General features: G+C 39.7%; 1 protein-coding gene and 1 non-coding gene across 17 annotated transcripts in view; one reads left to right on the forward strand and one right to left on the reverse strand.

The window, feature by feature from the left end:
* Positions 1 to 23,286, reverse strand: part of PDE6D (phosphodiesterase 6D) — a 56,031-nt gene that overhangs the window by 25,553 nt on the left and 7,192 nt on the right. For 11 of the 16 annotated variants that reach the window (XM_081585664.1, XM_081585670.1, XM_081585659.1 and 8 more), the window contains one exon: positions 16,350 to 16,474. The exons of 1 other annotated variant lie outside the window; for it this stretch is intronic. In XM_081585664.1, coding sequence (XP_081441790.1) covers positions 16,350 to 16,360 — 11 coding nt within the window. In that variant the 5' untranslated portion in view covers positions 16,361 to 16,474. The remainder of the gene's footprint in view (positions 1 to 16,349; positions 16,475 to 23,286) is intronic. 4 more of the 16 variants (XM_081585656.1, XM_081585663.1, XM_081585665.1 and 1 more) reach the window with 1 other exon arrangement.
* Positions 8,902 to 8,974, forward strand: TRNAK-UUU (transfer RNA lysine (anticodon UUU)). The gene has a single exon. It is a non-coding gene; the product is annotated as a tRNA-Lys (tRNA).

Below are 23,286 nucleotides of genomic sequence, written 5' to 3' on the forward strand. Positions count from 1 at the left end.
GAAGGGAAAGAGAGAGAGGAGAGAGGGAAGGAGGGGGAGGGGGGAGAGAAAAATGGGAGAGAGTGAGTGACAGAGGGGGAGAGTGCCCCTGCTTTTTTATGCAGGTGAATTTAATGTTAGCAGTTTAGAACAGTTGTGTGAAAATGAAGTGTGGTTTTTGTTTGTTTGTTTGTTTGTTTTTGTAAATTACATGGTTTAAATCACTCTGCAGGAATTTATTGTTTTAAAAGTACCAAATAAGTTATCTCATAAATGGAGAAAATTTTCTGAAATTTATGTTTAAAGCCCGACTTTGAGATTAACTAGCAAATCTCTAAAAGCAAATTTCTGTTTACTGTGATTCCTTCAGGCAGGGCACATCCATGGTGAGTCTTCATTGTGATAGGAAAAAAGGCCAGTCATGTTAGTTAACAACGTCTGAAGATTATACCTCAGTTAGATACAATCATATTTCAGATCTGAACCCCCTAAAAAGCCAGAACTTAATTTGTCACTCCACTGTAATATATCCTTCCCTACCACACAAGGGCTCTCTCTTAGAAAAAGATATCTTTGATGTCTTAATAAAGTGACATTTTTTTTCCTTTTTTCCCCCTAAGCCTAAGAACCTGAAGTGCATCATTATCACATCAATGGCACCTTATAATAAGCATACGTTTGGCTTCCCTGGTGGCTCAGATGGTAAAGAATCTGCCTGCAGTGTGGGAGACCTGGGTTCTGTCCCTGGGTTGGGAAGATCCCCTGGAGAAGGGAAAGGCTACCCACTCCAGTATTCTGGCCTGGAGAATCCCAGGGACAGAGGAGCCTGGTGGGCTACAGTTCATGGGGTTGCAAAGAATCATACATGACTAAGCGACTAATACTTTCAGTTTCTTTCAATATGACCTCAAGCAAGTGCCAAGACCAAATTATCTGCATGAGAAACAACGTCCAGGGCAGAGTCCAGGGCAGCACTAAGTTTACTCAACCAAGGTAACCTGAAATTCTCAGCTATATTAGCATTTGCTGGCAGAGGTGGCTGCTGTCAGTTTACTCCTGTCACATTATTTTCCTTTGTCTCAGTCAGAAGCCACAGGGGAGGGCAACAGGGTTTGCTTCTAACTTGTAACAACAGCAGAGGTTATGGATTCCCTCTGCTGCCCTGAGGAACCTGACTCCTGGCTCCTCGCCTGGAAACAGGGTAAAGCTGGAGACAGATGTATTGTTACCACCAGGACAAGAAATCTGCTATTCTATGAAATGTTTGGTTGGTTACTTGGGGAACATGGAAAAGTCTGTCAGAGGGAGGAGAAAAAGGAGACTGTGTAGAGCTGCTTTTGACCAGAATGCCCGCTAGCCTCCTTGACACCCTCGGTTTCTTTACTCCACTTCTCATTTAATACACACTGTGGAGTCTGACTGTAAATAAGATAGCTGAAAAGCAGCTAGTTCCGCGACTGTTTTGCATGGTTATTCACCAAGTGGACTCTCAGGGTAATCCTAGAAGGTATGTGACCCAGGAAAAATCGTGGTTAATGGTACTGTACCAATGTCCCTTTCCCGGTTTTGATAATGTAGTATAGCTATGTAAAATGTTATCATTGAGGGACATTGAATGAAAGGTACATGAGAACTCAACTTTCTATTTTCACAACTTCTTGTGGCCTAAAATTACTCCAAAATGGAATTTGAAAATAAAAAAAATAGACACCCATATGTATATTACACTAGTACTAGTTTCTAAGACATTTAAGACTATGAGCATGCTCAGTCGTGTCTGACTCTTTGCAATCCCATGGACTGTAGCCCACCAGGTTCCTATGTCCATGGGATTTCCCAGGCAGTAATACTGGAGTGGGTTGCCATTTCCTTCTCTAGCAGATCTTCTCAACCCAAGGACCGAACCCAGGTCTCCTGTATTGCAGGCAAATTTACGGTCTGAGCTACCAGGGAAGCCCTGCTTCATTCTATACCATATCCTAAATTCCAAATTATTGAAGAAAAATGGTTGATTATCTCATATTGTTTACTATAATATACTACAATTGGCCTCAAGAATTACATATAGAGAAAATAAAGATGAATATGTAACCTAAGGATAAAGAAGGCCTATCTAAAAAGAAATGCAAGAGAAAAAAACCCCATAAATAACAAAGTATGTACAAATTCCAGAAAAACAGTTTAAAATCCAAGCGGTTTCAGTAGGAGGGGGAGAGCACTCTGTCTAGTGCTCTGGGGACAGAGATTGAAGCAGACTAGGTTTTTCAAACTGTTTTAAGTTTTTACAAGAAGAATGTATCTCTATTACTTAATTTAAAAAGTATCTCAAAAGTCAAACCATAGAAAACTTTATACCTCAAAGTCATCATAAACAAAGTTAAGTCAAATGAAAAACTAGAAAAATATGACAAGCAAAGGGACAATGTGTTTACCACGGAAGGAGCACTTACAGGAGAAAAAGACAAAATGGCTCAAAGGAACAGTAGGCAAACACAGGCGGGAAATGCAAGTTTTCACCTGTCACACTCCCCCGGCCCAGCCTGGCCCTCACAGAAGGTGAGAAAGAAAGAGCTGCCTCCCGGGGACCCCCGAGGAGAGGTGCTTCCTTGAGGCAGGATCAGGTTTCAGGGAAGGGGAGGGCTCCAGGAACTGCTCCTGGAGGGAGGAGACCGTGTTTAGAACAGAAAACGGCTTTCTGATGGGGTGGTGTTGGGGAGACTGGGTGGAGTAAGAGGCAAGACGGTGAGACTACCAGAATGGACTGGTGCCTGGAGGAACCTGCGCTTTGGGAGGGTACAGGAAGTTTATGGAGTCATTTATAGCCTGTTCTCAAGGTTTCCAACTTTTGACACAATTATTTTGGTGCTAAACTTGCCCGAAGGGCTTTGTTTCTTTGGGCACTGACCTTCCTGACCTCTCTTGACCTTCCTTTCCAGTCAGTCACCAAGTTCTGCTATTTTCTTCCATTAAAATGCAGTTTCACCTTTTCCCCCCTCTATCCAATCTGCACACTACTGCCAGACTATTGTTTCTAAAATATCACTTGGATCTTGTCTCCTCCCTGCTCATAAACCTCTCAGTGCTTTCTGCTGTCACTGAGTCTAGCATAGAAACACATGCTCATCTGACATCATGAGGAGTCTCAGGTTCACTTCAAAAACACCTGCTCCAGCCAAACTAGTTCCATCACAGACCTGTCCTGTACGTGCCACCATCACCCCAAAACCTTTTTTATGTTTTTAGGAAAAGCTGATTTTATGTTTTTAGGAAAAAGTCTGATTTTACACTCGAAAGACCCTTTCCTTTTTACTTCTCCATGGTCTAGCATTCTTTCACATTCAGTTTCATTCCCTCTTCTCCCACGAGTATGCTGCTGCTGCTGCTGCTAAGTTGCTTGCTTCAGTCGTGTCCGACTGTGCGAACCCATAGACGGAAGCCCACCAGGCTCCCCCGTCCCTGGGATTCTCCAGGCAAGAACACTGGAGTGGGTTGCCATTTCCTTCTTCAGTGCATGAAAGTGAAAAGTGAAAGGGAAGCCGCTCAGACGTGTCCGACTCTTAGCGACCGCATGGACTGCAGCCTACCAGGCTCCTCTGTCCATGGGATTTTCCAGGCAAGAGTACTGGAGTGGGGTGCCATTGCCTTCTCCCCCACGAGTAAAGCACAAGAGTGTAGTCTCACAGCCCCAGTGATAATCATGGCACCATTATTTAATAGTTTTGTGACCTTGGGGTCACTTTCTTTAGGTTTGCATGCTAAGTTGCTTCAGTCATGTCCGACTCTTTGTGACCCCAAGGACTGTAGCCCACCAGTCTTCTCTGTCCATGGGATTTTCCAGGCAAGAATACTGGAGTAGGCTGCCATTTCTTTCTCCAGGGGATCTTCCTGACCCAGGGATTAAACCCGGGTCTCCCTCATTGCAGACAGATTCTTTACCGTCGGAGCCACCAGGGAAGCGGTTTCCTTAAGGCTTAGTTTGCCTCAACTCCAAGATGTAATAAATATTTGTACGATTTTTGTGAAGATTCAATGAGAACTGATGTATGTAAAACTAATACAGTGCCTGGAGCACAGGAGATCAGTAGTAATGCCTGGAAGCTACCTAGATAGTATTCATTATTACTGTCCAAATAAATTTCTTTTCTCTGAGTATAAAGTTTTTACGATTTGGTGCTTGTGTACACCGCTATTTTCTCTCTTACATTTAGATGTTTTATACTCATTAACACTGGATGTAAAGCCCTGTGTTAGGTGCTTTACATACACAAAACCACATGGGTTAGGTACTGTTACTTCCATCACTTCACTTTCTGGATGGGAAAAAAGTTTGGAGATATTAAAAACCGAACCTAATATTAAACAGCTGGAAGGAAGAAGCAGGTGATTTTCTTTTGATTGATCTATTTTTAAGATTGAAAACTGTCTACGATTTCCAAACTGTCTACGATTTCCATGAATGATCACTGGACAGTCCTAATGAGTCAGGTCTAGTCTTCCCTCACCGGGAGATTTCTCCCAGGGAGAACTGAGCACTGTCACCAGATCTGGCTTCAGCTTCACTCCCCAAACAGCCAGAGCCTGTGCTTTCCTCCAGGGACTGCTCTGACCCTTTGACTTTAAGAAAGAAAGCACACTAGAAGCCCCATGTTTTGTTATAAGAAGAGAGGAAGATCATTTCTGGCGTGAGAAATCATGCCATAAGACATCAGAACAAAAACCAGGTTTCCATCAACCAGAAGCACCCTGTCTTTCAGAGGAGAAAGGGAGGCTCTTAATAGAAAGAACCAAGCCTTCTGAGTACAGAAGAGGCCAACCTTTCCCAAAGGCAACATTTAAAAGAATGTGAGTCTTAAAGAGTCAGAAAGACAAAACTTTAAAGGACAAAAGAAGGACAGACACCACAACTGTGTATTATTTATTCTAATCTATTACATGAGAGTGCCAGTACATACAACTAGATTTGTTTGGTAAGAACTGAACGAACATAAAAATGAACCACTGTATTACCTGACATGGTAATTATGTCTACAAACTGATTTCCAGTAGAATCATCACACATTAGGCCTCTTCAGGAGCCTACAGTTTCCAGACCATGAGCAAGCACTGCCTCTGAGTGAAACCTACAAATTTTATCTTGCTAACTTTCAAACTGTTTTGCCTGATAGGTTAAAGAACTTCTTTAAAACAAGCAAACAAAAGAAACCAACAGCCATAAAACAAAACAACAAGTTCAGCTACTTAGGAAATAAACATGCCTCCCCCGCTCTACTGTCTCTTAACTACCAAGGGTACCTTAGAGGTCAGAAGGACTAGATATACATTCCTATCAGTAGGGGAGCTGCCCACTGCCAGCCTCTGGACAGACACCGTGGGCATGGATTTTCTAAGGCTCAGTGTCCGTAACTTCCTGAGTTGGGAGACTGGGATTGGTGGATGACCTACAGGAGTTTTGAGGTTTCTCCCTTCATTCATCCACTTATTAAATTCTGCTCAGAGGGTCTTTACTTGTGGAAAGAAGGCAAAGAACTTTTTTCTTTATAATGCTTCTCTCCTACATGTCAGAAGAGAATTATGAGGACTGGACACATGAAGATGGTGATATTTCCCAAACTGCTCTACAAATTCAACTTAATCATTATCAAAATCCCAGCTGGCTTTTTTTTGGGGGGCTGAAATTGACAAAATGATCCTAAATTTCATATGGGAATCAAGGGACTCAGAGAACTCAAACAACCTTGAGAGAGAAAACAAAGTTGGCCAAATCACACTTTCTGATTTCAAAACTTGCTATAAAGCTACAGTAATCAGATGGTGTGGTACTAGCATAAGGACAGACATATAGATCAATGGAAGAACTGAGAGTCCATAAATAAACCTCACATTTATGGTCACTTGATGTCTGACAAGGCTGCCAAGACAATTCAATGGCAGAAAGAATAGTTTTTCCAACAGATGGTGCTGGGACAATGGGCTATCTACATGCAAAAAAATAAAGCTGGACCCCCAACATTCACATCATACATAAAAATTAACTTAAAGTGGATCATAGGTCCACATGTTAGAGCTAAAATTACAAAACTCTTAGGAAAAATATAGAAATAACTCTTTGTGACCTTGGGTTAGTTAAAACCCTTCTTAGATATGACAGACTGAAAAACACAGATGACAAAAGAAAAAAAAATAAACTGGATTTCATCAAAGTTAAAAACTCTTATGCTCCAAAGGACACCATTTAGAAAATGGAAAAACAATACACATAGTGGGAGAAAATATTTGCAGATCACAGATCTGAGGAGCAAATTGTATCCAGAATATATAAAGAACTCTTACAACTCAATAAGACAAATAACCCAATTAAAAAATGGGCAAGAATGTGAATAGACATTTCTCCAAACAAGATACAGAAATGGTCAAAAGCACATGAAAACATGCTCAACACCATTAGTCACCAGGGAAATGCAGATTAAAACCACACTGAGATATTACTTTACACTCTCCAGGATGAGTATTAGTAGGAAGACATGTGTTCACGACCATGTAGAGAAACTAGAACCCTCATACACTGCCGGTGGAAATGTAAAGTGGTGCAACTTTTGAAAGAGTCTGGCAGTTCCTCAGAAGGTTAAACAGTTACCTTATAGCCCAGCTATTCTGCTCCTAGGTATATGTCCAAGAGAAATGAAAACATATGTTCACACAAAAACTTGTACATGAATGTTGATAGCAATGTTAGTCCTAATAACTAAAAAAAAAGTGAAGACAACCCAAATGTTCATCAACCGATGAATGGATAAATAAAATGTGGTACATCCACACTATGGACTATTATCTGGAATTGAAACGGAATTAGACACTAATATATGCTATAGTATGGATAAACCTTGAAAACATTAAGTGAAAGAAATCAGTCACAAAAGCCCCAAAATTCCTTGATTCCATTTATATGAAATATCCAGAACGGTGAAATCTATAGAGACAGAAGGTAGATTAGTGGTTTCCTACAGCTGGGATGGGAGGGTAGAGGAAATGAGGAATGACTGCTAGAGGAAACAGGGGTTTCTTTTAAAAAGGTGATGAAATGTTCCCAAAGTGACTGTTGATGGCTGCATAACATTGTGAATAGACTAAAAACCACTGAACTGTACATTATAAATGGGTGAATTGTATCTCAATAAAGCTGTTAAATGTGTATTTTAAAAAGAATTACAGGGATATCAAGAAAAAGGCTTCAAAATTAATGAAAAGGCCAGGAAATGTTTCAAAAACAAAAATCCACAAAAGAATCAGAAAAACACTTGGTAAGTATGCAAAAAAGAAAGCTGTAGGACTAGAAAGAAAGTAAAAACATTCTTGGTCTGGATCTATTCCGAAAAACAATTTTTTTAAAAACACACTGTGGGGGGTAGGGATAAACTGGGAGTTTGGGATAACATATGAAAAGTGAAAGTGTTAGTGGCTCAGTTGAGTCTGACTCTTTGAGACCCCATGGACTGTAGACATCTGAGCCACATTATATAGTAGTGTGTATATGTTAATCCCTCGCTTCGCTGGTGGCTCAGATGGTGAAGAGTCTGCCTGCCATGCAGGAGACTCCGGTTTGATCCCTGGCGGGAAGATACTCTGGAAGAGGGCATGGCAACCCACTCCAGTACTCTTGCCTGGGAAATCATATGGACAGAGGAGCCTGGCAGGCTGAAGTCCATGGGGTCGAAAAGAGTCGGACACAACTGAGCGACTAACACTTTGTTTCATATATAAAAAAGATAAAGACCTACTGTATAGCACAGGGAACTATATTCAATATCTGGTAATAACCTATAATGAAAAAGAATCTGAAAAAGAATATCTATCTCTGAATATCGCTCGCAAAGAGTCGGACACGACTGAGCGACTGAACTGAACTGATCTCTGAATAACTTTGCTATACACCTGAAATAAACACAACTTTGCAAATCAACTCTATTTCAATTTAAAAAACACATTATATGTCAATTCTATCTCAATAAAACTAGAAAAAATTTAGAAAACAAGAGAGGGAGAGTCTAACACAAACTGTTCCACCTTTTTTTTTTTGCAGTTTTATTTGATATTAATAAATGGCAAAAAAGGTCTGGTCTGCACATGGACTCTTTAGATACAGGAAAATCTTTTTTTTTTTTTATTCAAGTTAACCTTTATTTTTACAACTAACTCTACATCAAAACTGTAACTACATCAAAACTACATCTACACAACTGTTCAGTTGCTCAGTTGTGTCCGACTTCTTTGTGACCCCATGGACTGTAGCCCGCCAGGCTCCTCTGTCCATGGGATTTCCCAGGCAAGAATACTGGAGTGGGTTGCCATTTCCTTCTCCATAGATACAGGAAAATCTTAGAAGTAGTTATTTCTCATGCCAAACACACCTTCCACCCTAATATTTTCTAAATCGTTGTTCTAATAATAATAAAAAGATACAGAATTAGGCTATCAGATTTACTAAGGCCATCAGTGAAATTCATCATTCACTTGCATAGTGCCTTGAAGTTTATAACTCACTTTTACACATTTTATCTCAGCTGATCCTTTCAAAGCAGGTATCACCCCCATTTTAAAGATGAAGAAATAGCCTCAGAAACATTAACAGACATTTAAAGCCTCACACCTAGTGAGAACTATAGACAAATTAGAACCCAGGTCTCACTCTACTAAGTCACTTTCTAAGTTTATAAAGAAACTGCTCTTTTGTATACAATATTCTTTTAGTAAATACAATTTTTTTCTTGTTGAATTTTCTCTTACAAAAAGTGTTCGGAACGAATTTTAAAATAGCAGTTTGGTCCATATTGAAACATAGTTTAATATACAGTATAACATATATTCTAAACTAATCTCAATCATATATTTCATTTTTAAAAAATCAAAAAACAATTACATGGGGAGTTCCTGGTGGTCCAGTGGTCAGGACTCGGCACTTTTACTGCTGTGGCCCTAGGTTCAATCCCTGGTTGGCAAACTAAGATCCCCTAAGCTGTGTGGTGCAGCCAAAAAAGCCCTCAAAAACAATTACTCAGAAATGTACAAATTCCAAGCTGACTACTACAGAGTTTGACTAATGGCTAAGAATTCAAAATAATGCTTTTGACTAATGGCTAAGAAGTCAAAGTAATGCTTTTGGGCAATAACTTTGCTATGCATCCAAAAGTCAAATGTGTGTCTCATCCATTTAATTTACCTAATATACTAATATCAGGAAACAGTCTTTCCTTAATTTGTGTTTTCGTATCTTATTTAAGAATTAAGGCACTCTGATGACAGACAGCATAGTATATGCATGTCCTCCAAAACACAATACCAGTCTGAACTTAAATAAATACGGTCTGAAAAGCTAATCCGCAAATTTTGATATAATTTTAGATAGAAGTTTTCCTATATCATTTCCCCTTTATTTTCCTTCCAGAATGTCCAGAACTCCAGAATGGTCATCTACTATACAGTTGTTAAACACTGGTGTTAATGATCAACCTGTATTTGTTGGGAAAAAAGAAAGAAGTCAATCGAATCTACATTTGAATATGGCCAAAGGGTTCTGTATTACAACATGGCTGAATTGGACATTTCATTTGTCTAACTTTACTGAACATTTGAGTGTTTGGCTCAGGGCTAGCACATACCATGATTAATAAGACATGACTGTGTACATGTTCTCTGGAGTGCTCCTCCAGGTAGGGAAAACTATCAGGTAAAAGAATAATTACAATGCAATGTGAGAACGACTATCTATAATGGAGACTTGTACAAAGTACCATCTTTGGCTTGCTTATGATCAGGTCTTGTGAGATAAGATAAGTATCAGTGTCTAAAACATGCCTCTAAAGCTGAATATCCACTCACTAACCGGTATCACCTTTCGATACTGTGCCATACCCAGGTGTCTCCTCTCTTCCTGATTTGCATAACCAGGCAAGATAGCCAAGGTTGATAGCACTACTGTCTCAGGTTAAGGCACAAACTCAGATCAAATACTACTCAAAGGAACACAAATTCCCTCGTGATCTTAGTAGGTATAGCTCCTGAAGTCTTTAGGTTGTGAAGTGTTTTGAAATCTTTCTCTTCAGAAGAAAAGCTAAGTTTAAAAGCTCAGTTAGAACTACAACTATGCAAATAAACATTAAGCCTATTTCTCTGAAATTCAAGACTGTACATTTCTGAACCTTTTATATATAGATTCTGGTAGAGAAAAGGTTAAATGGAGTAAAAAAATAAAGAGCAGAATTTTTCTCCCACAAAGTCAGCTACTGTGCATCTTTTAAAAGGTTCCCCAACTATAGAATGTATCTCCTTTCTTCCAATTGTAAAGAGACTATCAGCAAAATTTTTCCTTTCCTATATAGTGCAACTGGACTGGGTCAAGAACAGAACAGTCAAGAAGAATAGGCAGATCATTTATTTTTTTCTTTTGAAGTTGGGGGAGGACTGGTATTTATTCCCAAGTTTGGGAAAAAGGAGGTACTTGAATTTCTTTAATTACAACACAGCCTGGCCCACTATAATACACTGTTGATATTTTCAAGATTTTGCTCAAAGGATATTCTAGCTTTACATACTATAATGTACACAGTAATGAAGAGGAGACTCAAACTGTGAGAGGCATTTGTTGTCTTGAAGCACAATTCCAACTAAACCAAAAAGGATTTGCAGAGGAAATTCAGAAATATAATGCCCTTCAACAGGACATGTAGGCTGCAATCCAAGTATCATTAAGGATTCCCTAGGGGGCAGCATCTTCTGGGATGGTAAAGTCAAGTTTTCTGTGTTAAGTGCTCAAAAAAGGCTAGTACTCAACTGATGACAGTTGCAAAAGCCTCTGGGAAGGTCTGACCTGACCTCACTGCAGTTCTGACGTCTCCATTTAAACATAGTTCCTTCTGTGGACAAGGAAAGCTCCAAACACTATAGGTTTCTCCAGGAGTTAGTCTCTCAAAGATTCTAGTAAGTATATAAACGTACCTTTTAAGTAAAAATACAGTCATCCTGGATCAAGATTCACTTTAAACAATATAAAAACCTATTTAAATGATATCTAATGGTATGAGAAAATGTTTGTAATTTATTGGTGTGTGAAAAAAGATAAAATTTTAAAATTAAGGAGTTTACAAAACACATACAATGTTATCACATTTATTAAAAAGTATATATATATATATATATATACACACACACACACATATGTGAGGATTTTTTACCAAAAGGATTCATGGCTATTAGAAAATTTGGAAAATAGAGGACAAAAAACAATAGCTGTATTTCTATAAATCAGAGATTACCATTTAATATTTGTGTCAGTATTTCCAATTTTTTCTCTCTCTGTGTATGTCCTCCCAATAAATGTAATTGTGAGAAACTTAATCTTTTGCTTAGTCATTAGTCTTGCAGTGATTAACATATAATGATATTCTAGGAAACTAAGGTAAATTATAAGATTCATGCACATGAGTGGTTTTCAACCTTATTGCATATTAGAATAGACTGGGGGAATATTTAAAATTCCCAATGTCTGGACCACTTCCACAGACCAATTAAATCAGAATCTCTGGAGATGCTGCTAAGTCGCTTCAGTCGTGTCCGACTCTGTGCGACCCCATAGACGGCAGCCCACCAGGCTCCGCCGTCCCTGGGATTCTCCAGGCAAGAATACTGGAGTAGGTTGCCATTTCCTTCTCCAGTGCATGAAAGGGAAAAGTGAAAGTGAAGTCGCTTAGTCGTGTCCGACTCTTAGCGACCCCATGGACTGTAGCCTACCAGGCTCCTCCGTCCATGGGATTTTCCAGGCAAGAGTACTGGAGTGGGGTGCCATTGCCTTCTCCCTCTGGAGATGGGACCTAGGCATTTGTATTTTTCAGAGTTCCCCAGGTGATTTCACTGAACACCAGGGTTGAGAACCACACTTGACAGCTTTTCTCGCTTTGAGCAAAATGTGATTTACAGCAGCGCTTTCTTAAACTTTCATGTGCATATAGATCATGTGGAAATCTTGTCAAAATCTACATTCTGGCTCAGTAGGTCTGGGGTAGGACTTGAGATTCAGCATTGGCTCAAGGGCCGTGGTCTGAGTAGCTATAGGGTTCTGGGAAGGAAAACTCTTAAATGGAAAGAAACATTTACAGCCACTGAAGCCCACACTCTATGCCAACAGACAGGGAGGGCAGTCTACCACGGATGGACAAAGAACTGATAGGGCAGTCAAAAGATGTTTCTAAAAAATAAGATTTTAGGGAGGTGAAAGTTTGGAATAACTACATTTTTCAGGTGAAAACAGTTGCTAGAGCTTATATAGCTCATGTGCACAAAGAAGGACAAGCGAGAATGAAGAAAGGTGGGCAGTGTAAGAAAAAAAAAACATCAACTGTCTAAAGAATTGTTACGGGAAAAATAAAATCTTTGGCTGCTGTGCTGGAAATGGATAGAGAAACACTACACGGAGACCTGTAGAATATTTCACTGCCAAAAACATGTTTGGGAAGCAGTACAGCTAATAAACTGAAGTTGGTGCAGATTACTAACCATCCTCCATCAACCCACTCCTGGGGCCTAAGAGACCCCAGGGGTATAAGTCTCTCCTGGCAGCACTTAAGGAACCAACAACAAACAGTGGACTATTTGCCCAAATGCTTCTCACTATGTGCAGAAAGAACACTGAGATGCTCAAACATGGGGTCTTTTGAAGCTTCTTGGGGATTCCCAGGTGGCACTAGTGGTAAAGAACCTGCCTGCCAATGCAGGAGATACAAGAGAAGCCGGTTTGATCCCTAGGTTGGGAAGATCCTCTGGAGTAGAAAATGGCAACCCACCCTAGTATTCTTGCCTGGAGAATCCCATGGACAGAGGAGCCTGGTGGGCTACAGTCCATGAGGTAGCAGAGTCGGACACGAACGAAGCAACTCAGCATGCATGAAGCTTCTTGGCAACATTCTACTTCAGGTTTCTAAATTTCCATGGAGGTGGAACAAAAAGGGTTTTTTTTCCCGAGGGCTTTCCCATGAAAATTAGAAACGTTTAGCCTATTTTGTAGAATGACAAAGTATGTACGTATTCATAAATAGAAAATATAAAAGTATTCATAAATCACCAGACTGTTTGTTCTCCAAAATAACTTCTAAAAACAATAAAATAGGAAAACTTTTGCATAAAATTATCTGGAGAATTATTTGAATCAGCTGGTATACTTTATCAGATATTCCTTATCAGATCAGCCATTTCTGAGTAAAGTTCTGTTCAAATAAACTAAAGAGGAAGAAACTAAAGGGGAAGACTTTACCAAGTAATGAAAAGAATTCTGATGTCATGTGATTCATGTAACACATCTCTTGGATGTCAAGAATCTTTGGCAGAATCATACCCAACCATAACGGTCCCACTGATATGTATATTCAGCACTTACTGTGTAATGGTGATGGTTAACATGTGCTGAGTGCCAGATGTTGGCTAAGTGTTTTATCCACATCTAAGTTAATCCGCACAACCCTATGAAATAGGCATGATTATTACAGTCCTTGTATGGATGAGAAATCTGTGGTTTAGAGATGGCAAGTACTATGCTCAAAGGTCATGAAGCCAGTATGTCATAACACTGGTTTTTGAATGCCTGATTTCAACACCTATTCTCTTAACATTTATGACATAAACAGCCCTCCTGTGTGCTAAGTCTGTACCAGGGAGAAACTATACTCAAGACTGGGGGACAGAAGGTAAGTTATGATGTCTAAGCTTGTGGTACAGGACAAGCAGTTCTTCTGGGACACGAGGCTGGAAAGGTACTTCAAACACTGTAGAATACAGGATGCTGTGTGGCGTTGTGGCATGTCAGTTCAGATTATGCTACTGGTGTATTTCATGGATCAGAACTCATTTACCTTTGGGGTCCCCGATTCTTGATTCTTTATACATTCTTGATGAGCCGAAGACATATTTACAAAGAGGACATACTATGTGACTATAGACATAATTTCTTTTAGCTTAGGCAAGCTTTCCAGAAATTACTGAACCACTCTAACTCTAAAATCAAGAAAACCACAATAATGTCCAGATAAGAGATCTAGTACTAGTTGAGGGGTTGGTCTCCCCCACATTCAAATGGTAAGGGGGTGTTGCTGGATAATCTAGTCCAGTTAGGACTAGGAAAAAAGAAATCTGTCTCAGATTGAGGTTCTTGTCTTTCTACTGAGTTTCTGTAAAAATCTCCAAAGGCTAAGGGAAACCCCACTGAAGGTATTAGCTGAACAGTGGTGACAAAGATCAATAATTCTTAATCAATGATTCATTACCAGTGCAGACAGATAAAGAAAGTCCTAACTTTTTTGCATTTCTCAGAGCTAGCTTTCTAGCATGCATTCGTGCTCAGTCACGTTCAACTCTTTGGGACACTGTGGGCCGTAGCCCGCTTGGCTCCTCCGTTTGTGGAATTTCCCAGGCAAGAATACTGGGGTGGGTTGCCATTTCCTTCTCCAGAGGATCTTCTCCACCCAGGGACGGAACCCACGTCTCCTGCCTTAGCAGGCAAATTCTTTACCACTAAGCCACCTGAGAAGCCAGTTTCCTAGCAGTCTTGTTCAACTTGATAACAGCAAACTTACCAAGGAAAAGGTAAACAGTATTTCCAGCCTTATTTGACATTTGGCTACATTAACCGCTTAAAGCTGGTCTTTCAAAGCAAGAGGCAGGGCAAAGAACTACTATCTGAGTACCTACATTCAATATACCAGTTGAGCACTGTCCTAAGAGCCCCTCTCTTTTCTATTTTTCAATCTTATCTCAGTTGATAATGACACTCACATGAAACAGCAGTGATCTCAGAAGTTAAACACCTTTCTCAGGAACTCATGAGAAAGGTACTCAGGTAGTCAACATCGCTCACATTCAGGCAGAGGCCTGTCCATACTACATGCTCTTGAAAAGAAGTGACTTCAGGCAGCTGCAAGGTCCTGGGTATCTTTATGAGGACAGGCCTCCAGTGCTAGAAGAGCTGAGGAAACTGATCAGATGATAAAGGCAGGCAGACCTCAAATATTCCACAAAAATGGTCCTTTTGCTCCACCTAACAATGTTCTCTTGGGATATGGTTAGTAGAGAATAAGGACTATGGACTGAGCTATTGATGCTGTACAGCTGTACCCTCGGTATCTGTGGGGGACTGGTTGTAGGACCCTCTCACATCATAATCTGTGGATGCTCAAGTCCCTTCTTTATAAAATGGTGTAGTATTTGCATACAACTTATGCACATTCTCCCTATACTTTAAATAATCTCTAGAATATTTATAATATTCAATACAATGTAAATGCTATGTAAATAGTTGCTGGCATGGCAAATTCAAGCTTTGCTTTTTGGAAACTTTCTGGAATTTTTTTTCTTGAATATATATTTTTTAAAATTTGGCCACACCACTGGGCATGTGGGATTCTAGTTCCCCAACCAGGGATCATACCCATGCCCCCTCATTGGAAGGGTGGAGTCCTAACCACTGCGCCACCAGGGAAGTCCCCTAAATATTTCTGATAATGCAGTTGGTTGAATCCCTAGATGTGGAACCCATGAATATGGAGGGCTGGTTTTACTGATCCACAATGGAAACAAGATACTTATGACAGCAGAACTCCCCTGTTATAAGTTGCATTCAGTTAATTAAATATTTTAGATTAATGATCTCCTTGAAATGCAGCCGTGTGTTCGAATATCAAAGAATACACCTCCTGCTTTTCTATCCTCTGAACAATAGCATGAATTTCTTATTTGAAAGTAATTCAAGACCTTACAATTTGCGTTAAGGAACTGAAAATTTGTAGTGTAATAAGCAATCTGAAGTTATCGTGCCTGACACAGAAAGCTTGTTTATTATCAAGTTTTTGATATAAAGACTTCTTTCCTTATTCAGCTAATCTTCTGAGAAGATGCAAAAGGAAACAAGAAAATCTCAGGCAGGGAAAGCATTTGGCAGTATGGTCCATATTATGACATGGAGGAGTACTTTGACTGAAAGAGCAGGGTTACTATCTGAATCAATCCTTGCCAACTGTAGCTTTGCTCCTGAAAACTAGTTCAGATAAGCAGGTTGACAGTTTTCTATAGACATTTATAGTAACTTTTATATTTTTGGCAAGATCAAAACTAGTATTTCTCATAAATTCACACAGGTGATTTACTAGTATTTGCCTAGAGAGCCAAAGGAACAATGTTCAGAGAATGAAAGCTTGTTTTACATGGAGGGTAACACTGCTACAGTACTCTTTACTTTCTCACTAAATTATTTCCCTTCAGCTCTCTAAAGAGAGCTGCCATTGTTCATTTTCCCCTTTCTACTATAATCATGCTAACCATCTCATTCACATACTTACTCTTTAAACATGCACTGAAGTTCGACTGTGTATCAGGCACAAATTGTACTGGGGATTCTACAGCCATGTTACTCAAAATGTGGTCCACAGACTGGTGCTCGTTTGTGAATGCACTGGTTACCTGTCTAGGACAAGGGTATAAAAAGTTTAACAGGAATTTAGCAGAGTAATTTGAATGTTGATTCTAATAATACAATTCTTGACATTTGTATGTCATCTTTCTAATAATTCATTTTTATTTATTTTATAAAAACATCAGTCTATAAAGGATTAGAAGTAAATATCTGGCTTGTTACCAGTAATAGTTCAAGTAGCATTGATCTAAAGCTGCAGTCCTCAACCTTTCTGGCACCAGGGACTAGTTTTGTGGAAGATAATTTTTCCCTTGAATGGGGTAAGAGATGATTTCAGGATGATTTAAGCGCATTACATTTACTGTGCATTTGATTTCTATTATTATTACATCATCTCCACCCCAAATCATTGGGAGTTAGATCCAGAGGTTGGGGACCCCTGTTCGAGAGGATAGAAAGATAAGACCTTGGCTCTTGCTTGACATGGGCACAATTAATCCCATGTGAGCATTAAAAAAAAAAAAACTTTCTGTCCTCAGACACACACATTTCTAAGGAACTTTATATAAAGTTCAAGCTTTGTAAATAGGTTTGGGGAATACTGACTCTTTTTTTAAAGGTTATAAGTTAATAATAGGTTAAAAGAACAATGGAAAAGGGTGAGATAAGAAGGCAGGTCAAGTAGAAAGGACAATTTAATAAAGAACGGGAAACCAACAGGCAGCCAGGAGGGTAGTAGGTACAATGAACTGCTGAAAGCCTGGAGTGAAGTTAAGAGGGTTAGTCAAAGCTTACTGGAGGGAGGAAGACACTGAGTCTAGTCTCAGCTATCCTTTCCATTCTCCAGTCACCTCCTACCTTAGTTCCTAGGCACAGCCTACCCTCCAGCTACCCCTAATTGCTATACTTCCCAAAGACATTATTTTCTTTTGCTTGAGTTTTTAGCAGACTACTGCTCCACTCCACCTAGAAAGTGTATTCCCCCATCCAGTACTCTTCTTAAGGACTCAGTGCTGCTGTTAACCTCTCTGATCATGGTCCCTGACACACTCTGAGGCAAAACTCTTATCCCTCTTCAGTGCACCTGTATACTTGTTTAAACTTGCATCACATTACTTATCAGAATGCACCATGAATATAAGTCTGCGAGTCAAATTCTATTGGCACTGTATTATTTACCCTTCTCTTCTCAGTGCTCAGCACATAATTGCCTTTCAAATATGTGTTGAACCACACTGAGCAGCAGAGAGCAAGTCAGAGGGGTTGATAGATTCTTGTTCAGGCTGAGCAACCAGAAAGCAAGGCTCACTGAAAAGTGCCTAGAAGCCAAACAAGTAGAGCTGCTCATTCAGGGTTCGACAGGCTATGGAAAGGCCAGCTTAGAGATGGAGCTCGGCCAAAAACAAAAGGCAACAAACAGACCCCAAAACCCCATTCTCCTTAGGGAGAACAGTTTCATCACTAAGCCAAACTGTACACGAAAACACATTAGGATGAAAAGCCCATTCTGTATTAAGTTGAATTCATCACTTGGCAGAGTAAATTATACATGGGAATGAGGCTCTCTACCTATAGTCTAGAGGAATTTCAAGTAGAATTGTCAGGCAAAATGGCTGACTAAGCACAAATGACATACGCTAACGTCTACTATGGCTGACCTGAGAGCAATAGGAGGCAAAGCTTCAAAACCAAGGTCACAGGCATGAGGAAAAACCTCCCCCTTCTCATTCCTCTGGGGTGGAAGCAGCTGTAATGACCAGCAGTAAACAAAGGGAGTTTCTATTTAGTGGTATCCTGAGCATTTTCATCACAGGAGTGCCTTTCTTTGCTCTGCTTTCCTCATTTTTGGTTGTAGCTTTTTCTTTTTGTTCTTGTTCTCTGTTCTTTAACACTCTGCCTTTATGATCTCTCCCCTCTAGAACCCTCTCTTCCTTGTTAACTTTCTGAACTCACTTCCTTCTCTTATTCCCATTATTAATTTTTTTTTAATAAGGTATTCATTCAGTAATCCTTTAAAAAACTATTTATTTGGCTGCACTGGGTCTTAGCTGCGGCATGTGGGCTTCTTTAGTTGTAGCATATGGGATCTATCTCCCTGACCAGGAATGAAAATCGGGCCCCCTGCTTTGGGAGCACAGAGTCTCAGCCACTGAACCACCAGAGAACTCCCCCTGCCTTTCATTAATTCTTAAAATACCAAAACCCTCCTTCTAGGCTCCTTCTGCCCTAGCATTGGTTATAGAGAGCATCCTATTTATTAATATGTTTAAAGAACCAGTTCTAATTGATGGACATTTAAACTCCAAGAGATGGTGAGGGACAGGGAACCCTGTTTTGCTGCAGTCCATGGAGTTGCGAAGAGTCGGACATGACTTGGCGCCTGAACAACAACAACAACAACATCTTTCTTTGCCGAATAAGTTGCTACTGATTTTTCCATGTGGTATTTCTCCTATGCATGGGGACAAGGTGAGAAAATATAAATGGATCCCTGAGAAACTTGGTTTCAGTATCCTTGAAACATAATATGCACACCGTGATCAGTGGTGATATCCCAGTGAAACAATACTCTGGCCTGGCAGAGGTACTATGCTTGGAAAATGCACAATCAAAATTCAAACTGGCTTGGGAAAAGAGTGGAGGCAAGTAGTTTATAATGAGAAAAAGATCAGTATTTGAAACATAACACATATCACTAGCAAAGACAAACAATGAGACAAACCTTTCTTTTTCTAGTAGGTGTATTCTTCTACTGACATATGTGTGGTTATGTGCCTGAAACTGCTCAGAAACAAGCTAGAAAAGACACAACCAGAGATTCATAGACACTCCCTTCGCATTTTTACTTGGTTCCCAAAACCTCCTGATGGAGGAAGACACAACACAGGGTACTTTCCCAAAAGGATCAGCAGCTGTTTCTTATATATTATTCAGAGGAACAGGAATATTACCTTTAATCCTACTGAAATCCACATTTAGAGAACCCAAATTTTACCTAGCTTTAAAAATGCTACAGTATTGAGAAATCAACTTCCTCAAGTTGTAACCCTTAAAAAAAAAAAAAGGATGATTTGGCTAAAGATGATTTTGGCTTTCAAATGGGACATATGTGCCATGGAAGGGGCTTATTTCATCATTCCAGCAGCCATAATTATCCTCCAGAATTGTGAAAAAGGCTTCAGATGTCTAATCTGGAGTAAAAAAAAGGATCACTAAAGCTCTGGTTTTATCAACACCCTGAAACATGGAACCTAAAATTTGAAAAATAGAAAGCAATCCTGAAATTTAAAGCAAAGATAAATAATTTAACAGTGTAATAGTAAGCACAATGCATCTATAGAGCTACAGTTTTTAAAGTGAGGTGACAAGTATTATTCCACTCAAATTTCATAATATCTCTATAAGGCAGATGGAACAAACATTATCCTTGTCTTATAAGCTGGATAAGCTTTAATAAGTGACTTCTACTCTAATAAAATCTCTCTGCCTACTCAAGCTACTTCCCTAATCTCTGCTTTCTCAGGTTACCAGATTTCTTGGAAAAGTAATCTATTCTTGCTGAATTTATTTCCTCATCTATTAACCACTTTTTAAATCTTGACAGTTAATTTGTTTCCCCAAATAGCTACTACTCTCAAAAAGATCACCAAGAAAGGATTATGGAACTTTCAGTAGTCTCAAATATTCAATGAGTGAACGAAATTTCCAGCAATCTCAAGGACTTGTTTTTGATCCTCATCCTTTCTCATTCTTTTTTTTTTATTTATTTATGGCTGTGCAGAGTCTTTGTTGTCGTGAGTGGGCTTTCTGTAGCTGCAGCGAGCAGGAGCTACTTTTCGTAGCAGTGCATAGGCTTATTGTGGTGGCTTCTCTTTCTTTTTTAATTCAGGATTTTAATAAAGGATTTTACTGCAGCTTGCAAATTTTGCAGGTTCCACAAGAGAATGAGGTTTAAAGAAGTAGTTATGTCACCCTGTTTAACCTGTTCAGGGCACTGTGGAGGTTTCTCTTGCTGTGGAGGACTGGGCTCTAGGCATGAGAGCTCTGTAGTTGCAGCACTTGGGCTCAGTAGTTGTGGCATGTGGCCTCTAGAGCTCACGGGCTCCAGGAGTTGTGGCTCGTGGGCTCTAGAGCACGGACTCAGTAGTTGTGTTGCACTGGCTCAGTTGGCCCACGGCATGTGGACTCTTCTCAGACTGAGGATCATTGCACCACCAGGGAAGCCCTCTTTCTCATTTTTGACCCCAACTCCCCTCTGAGATCCTCTTTCCTCATTTTCCATGCCATCACTTTCCTTCCTGTTACTCTCTTGTATCTTTAAAATTAAACTGCTCAACACCTACTCATCATCCAAGACCTGATTCAAATGATAATTCTGAAGTCTTCTAGAATGCCTCCAGTGGCAGGTTCCACAATATTCTGAGGTTCCTCAGTACTTCATACTACTAGGCACTTATTGCATTGTATTCTGCTTGTTATCATCTCCATCTCGGTCTCTCCCTCCCTTATAAAAGCTCTTTGGATAAAGAAACTGGCTTATTATTCTGCATCTCTTGGGTTTAGTAAATTACCTGGCACTTACAGACCCTGCTAACAAATGTCTGAATGAACCACCAGTAAGGGCAGCCCTAAGGCCAGAGTTCCTCTGCCTTTAATCCTTCTCACAGAAAGTAGTTCAAAAGCAAGACGTTTAATTTAAATCTCTCAATTTCTATTCCATGAGGTAAGTGATCAGGCTAGATTTTCAGATTTAGTCCCTTAAAAAAGTTTATTTTGCAGTGACCTGTCTACGAATCATCCTTTCCAAGTAGAACTGTCGGCCAGGTAGCAGTGCCACACATGTCAGAGTTATGACTCTCGTACGATTTGCCCATCTAGTCTCTCTTCACCATGTGAGGACGCAGGGAGAAGGTAGCCATCTGGAAGCCAGGGACCAAATCAGTCAGTATCTTGATTTTGGACTTTCGAGCCTCTAGAACTGTGAGAAATAAATTTCTGTTGTTTAAGGCCCCCAGTCTGTGGGGGAAACATCTTTTTCTGGAAAACGTCTTTTTTTTCCCCCCTGCTGCTGCTGCTGCTAAGTCGCTTCAGTCGTGTCCGACTCTGTGCGACCCCATAGACGGCAGCCCACCAGGCGCCTCTGTCCACGGGATTCTCCAGGCAAGAATATTGGAGTGGGTTGCCATTTCCTTCTCCAATAGATGATTCTAGTTATGTATTAATTTAAAGCACCAGTCCTGTCCTGTGTACTAGGGCCCTGAAGTTGAGGAAAGGCCACCTTCTGCTGGTAGTTGTACAAAAGAAAAAGGGAGAATAGAACATAGAACAGTGGCTTTCAGGCTTATATTCCCTCAAATAAACTTGCCAGGTGTGATTTCTGTGCAGAGACAGATTGACCATGAAGCCAATCAGCTTAAACTTCTGTGTACCTCATTTGCATGGCCCATTTTTTACTTATAAAAAATTCGTATTTTTTTTTTTTTAGGAAGGCCTCAAAATTAAGCTTCAAACCCCAAGTATCTGGATCCCCCTCTGCAAAATATCTGGATCCCCCTCTGCTTATGACCACTTGTAAGTTGAAACCCAGCTAACTCTAATTGTTAGGAAATTCTCCCTTACCCCAAGCTAAATCCTGCCCTTTGTATCTGAGAATTGAGGAAAAACAAAGAAGAATACAGGTGGTAGGATCACAACAGAAGAGAATAATTTCCAACTGAAAAATAAATCTGTGACTTGACCACTGAGGAAAATTTTCAAACTCAAAACCGATAATATAGCAACAAAAATAAATTCTCCAACGAGGCATCATGATATGCTATAGAAAACAGTAGTTTGTAGAAAGACAAGCCAATGTTTAAGTTAAGGTTCTGCCTTTATCTTAGCGACAACCTTGTCAATCCTTACTTTTCTCGTCAATAAAGTGAGGCTAATATTGTGTAGAGTTGTATATAATAATAATGTAATAATGCATCAAAGGGCTTTGAAAAACTGAAAAAAATTACAAGAATTTGAGATATTATTAGGCTATCCCCTTTCTTCTTGTGGCTATATGTAAAGTGTTTTTTATATTAGAGCTACTTATGTTTAGTTCTCTGGACTTTATTCAAATTCAGAGGCAAAAATTGCTCTCCATAACTTTGAATCAGTGGATCCACAATACACTAAACAAAACACATTAACAATAATGAGTTTCTAAAGAGTTGTCTGAAAAACAAAAAGGAAACAATATCATGCTTTCATTATATCAAACCACAAAAAGTTTTGCCTATTTTAGGTGTAGTACATATCTCAATAGAAATAAGCTGCTGAAGAGTGCTTGTTAACTAAGAAAATTTGTCACCAAATCAAAGAACTGCAGTGTTGAAAGGATTTGAGTCCTTTTGGAAACCATCTACTCTAATATCTTATCTGATGCATAATAGAATTCCCTTCTGCAATACTCTTGATGGACAGGCATCCATCTGCTGCTTAAAATACTTTCTGGAAAAAATTTTTCTCTTCAGGTAACTCTAATTATTATAACTGGGCTGGGACTTCCCTGGCAGTCCTGTGGTTAAGACTTTGCTTCTACTGCAGGGGGTACAGGTTTGATCCCTGGTCAGGGAACTAAGATCCTGCCTGCTGCACAGAGGCCCACCCCGCAAAATCCTCCAAGACAAAAAACAACTGGGCTAAACTCTGTCCCTTATAACTGCTAACCTTGTGTCCTCTGAGAGCCATAAAGAATACATTCAATTTTAACTCTTTAGAACAGTTTTTTAAAACTTTACAACACTCATATCCTTTGCCCAATTCATCTTCAGGTTAATCCTCCTCAGTTCTCCAATTATTGTGCTGACATTTTTCAAGTGTCTCTCCTCTGG

This window comes from Giraffa tippelskirchi, chromosome 3, assembly GCF_054371585.1.
Source record: "Giraffa tippelskirchi isolate mGirTip1 chromosome 3, T2T-mGirTip1v1.2.pri, whole genome shotgun sequence".
NCBI lineage: Eukaryota > Metazoa > Chordata > Mammalia > Artiodactyla > Giraffidae > Giraffa > Giraffa tippelskirchi.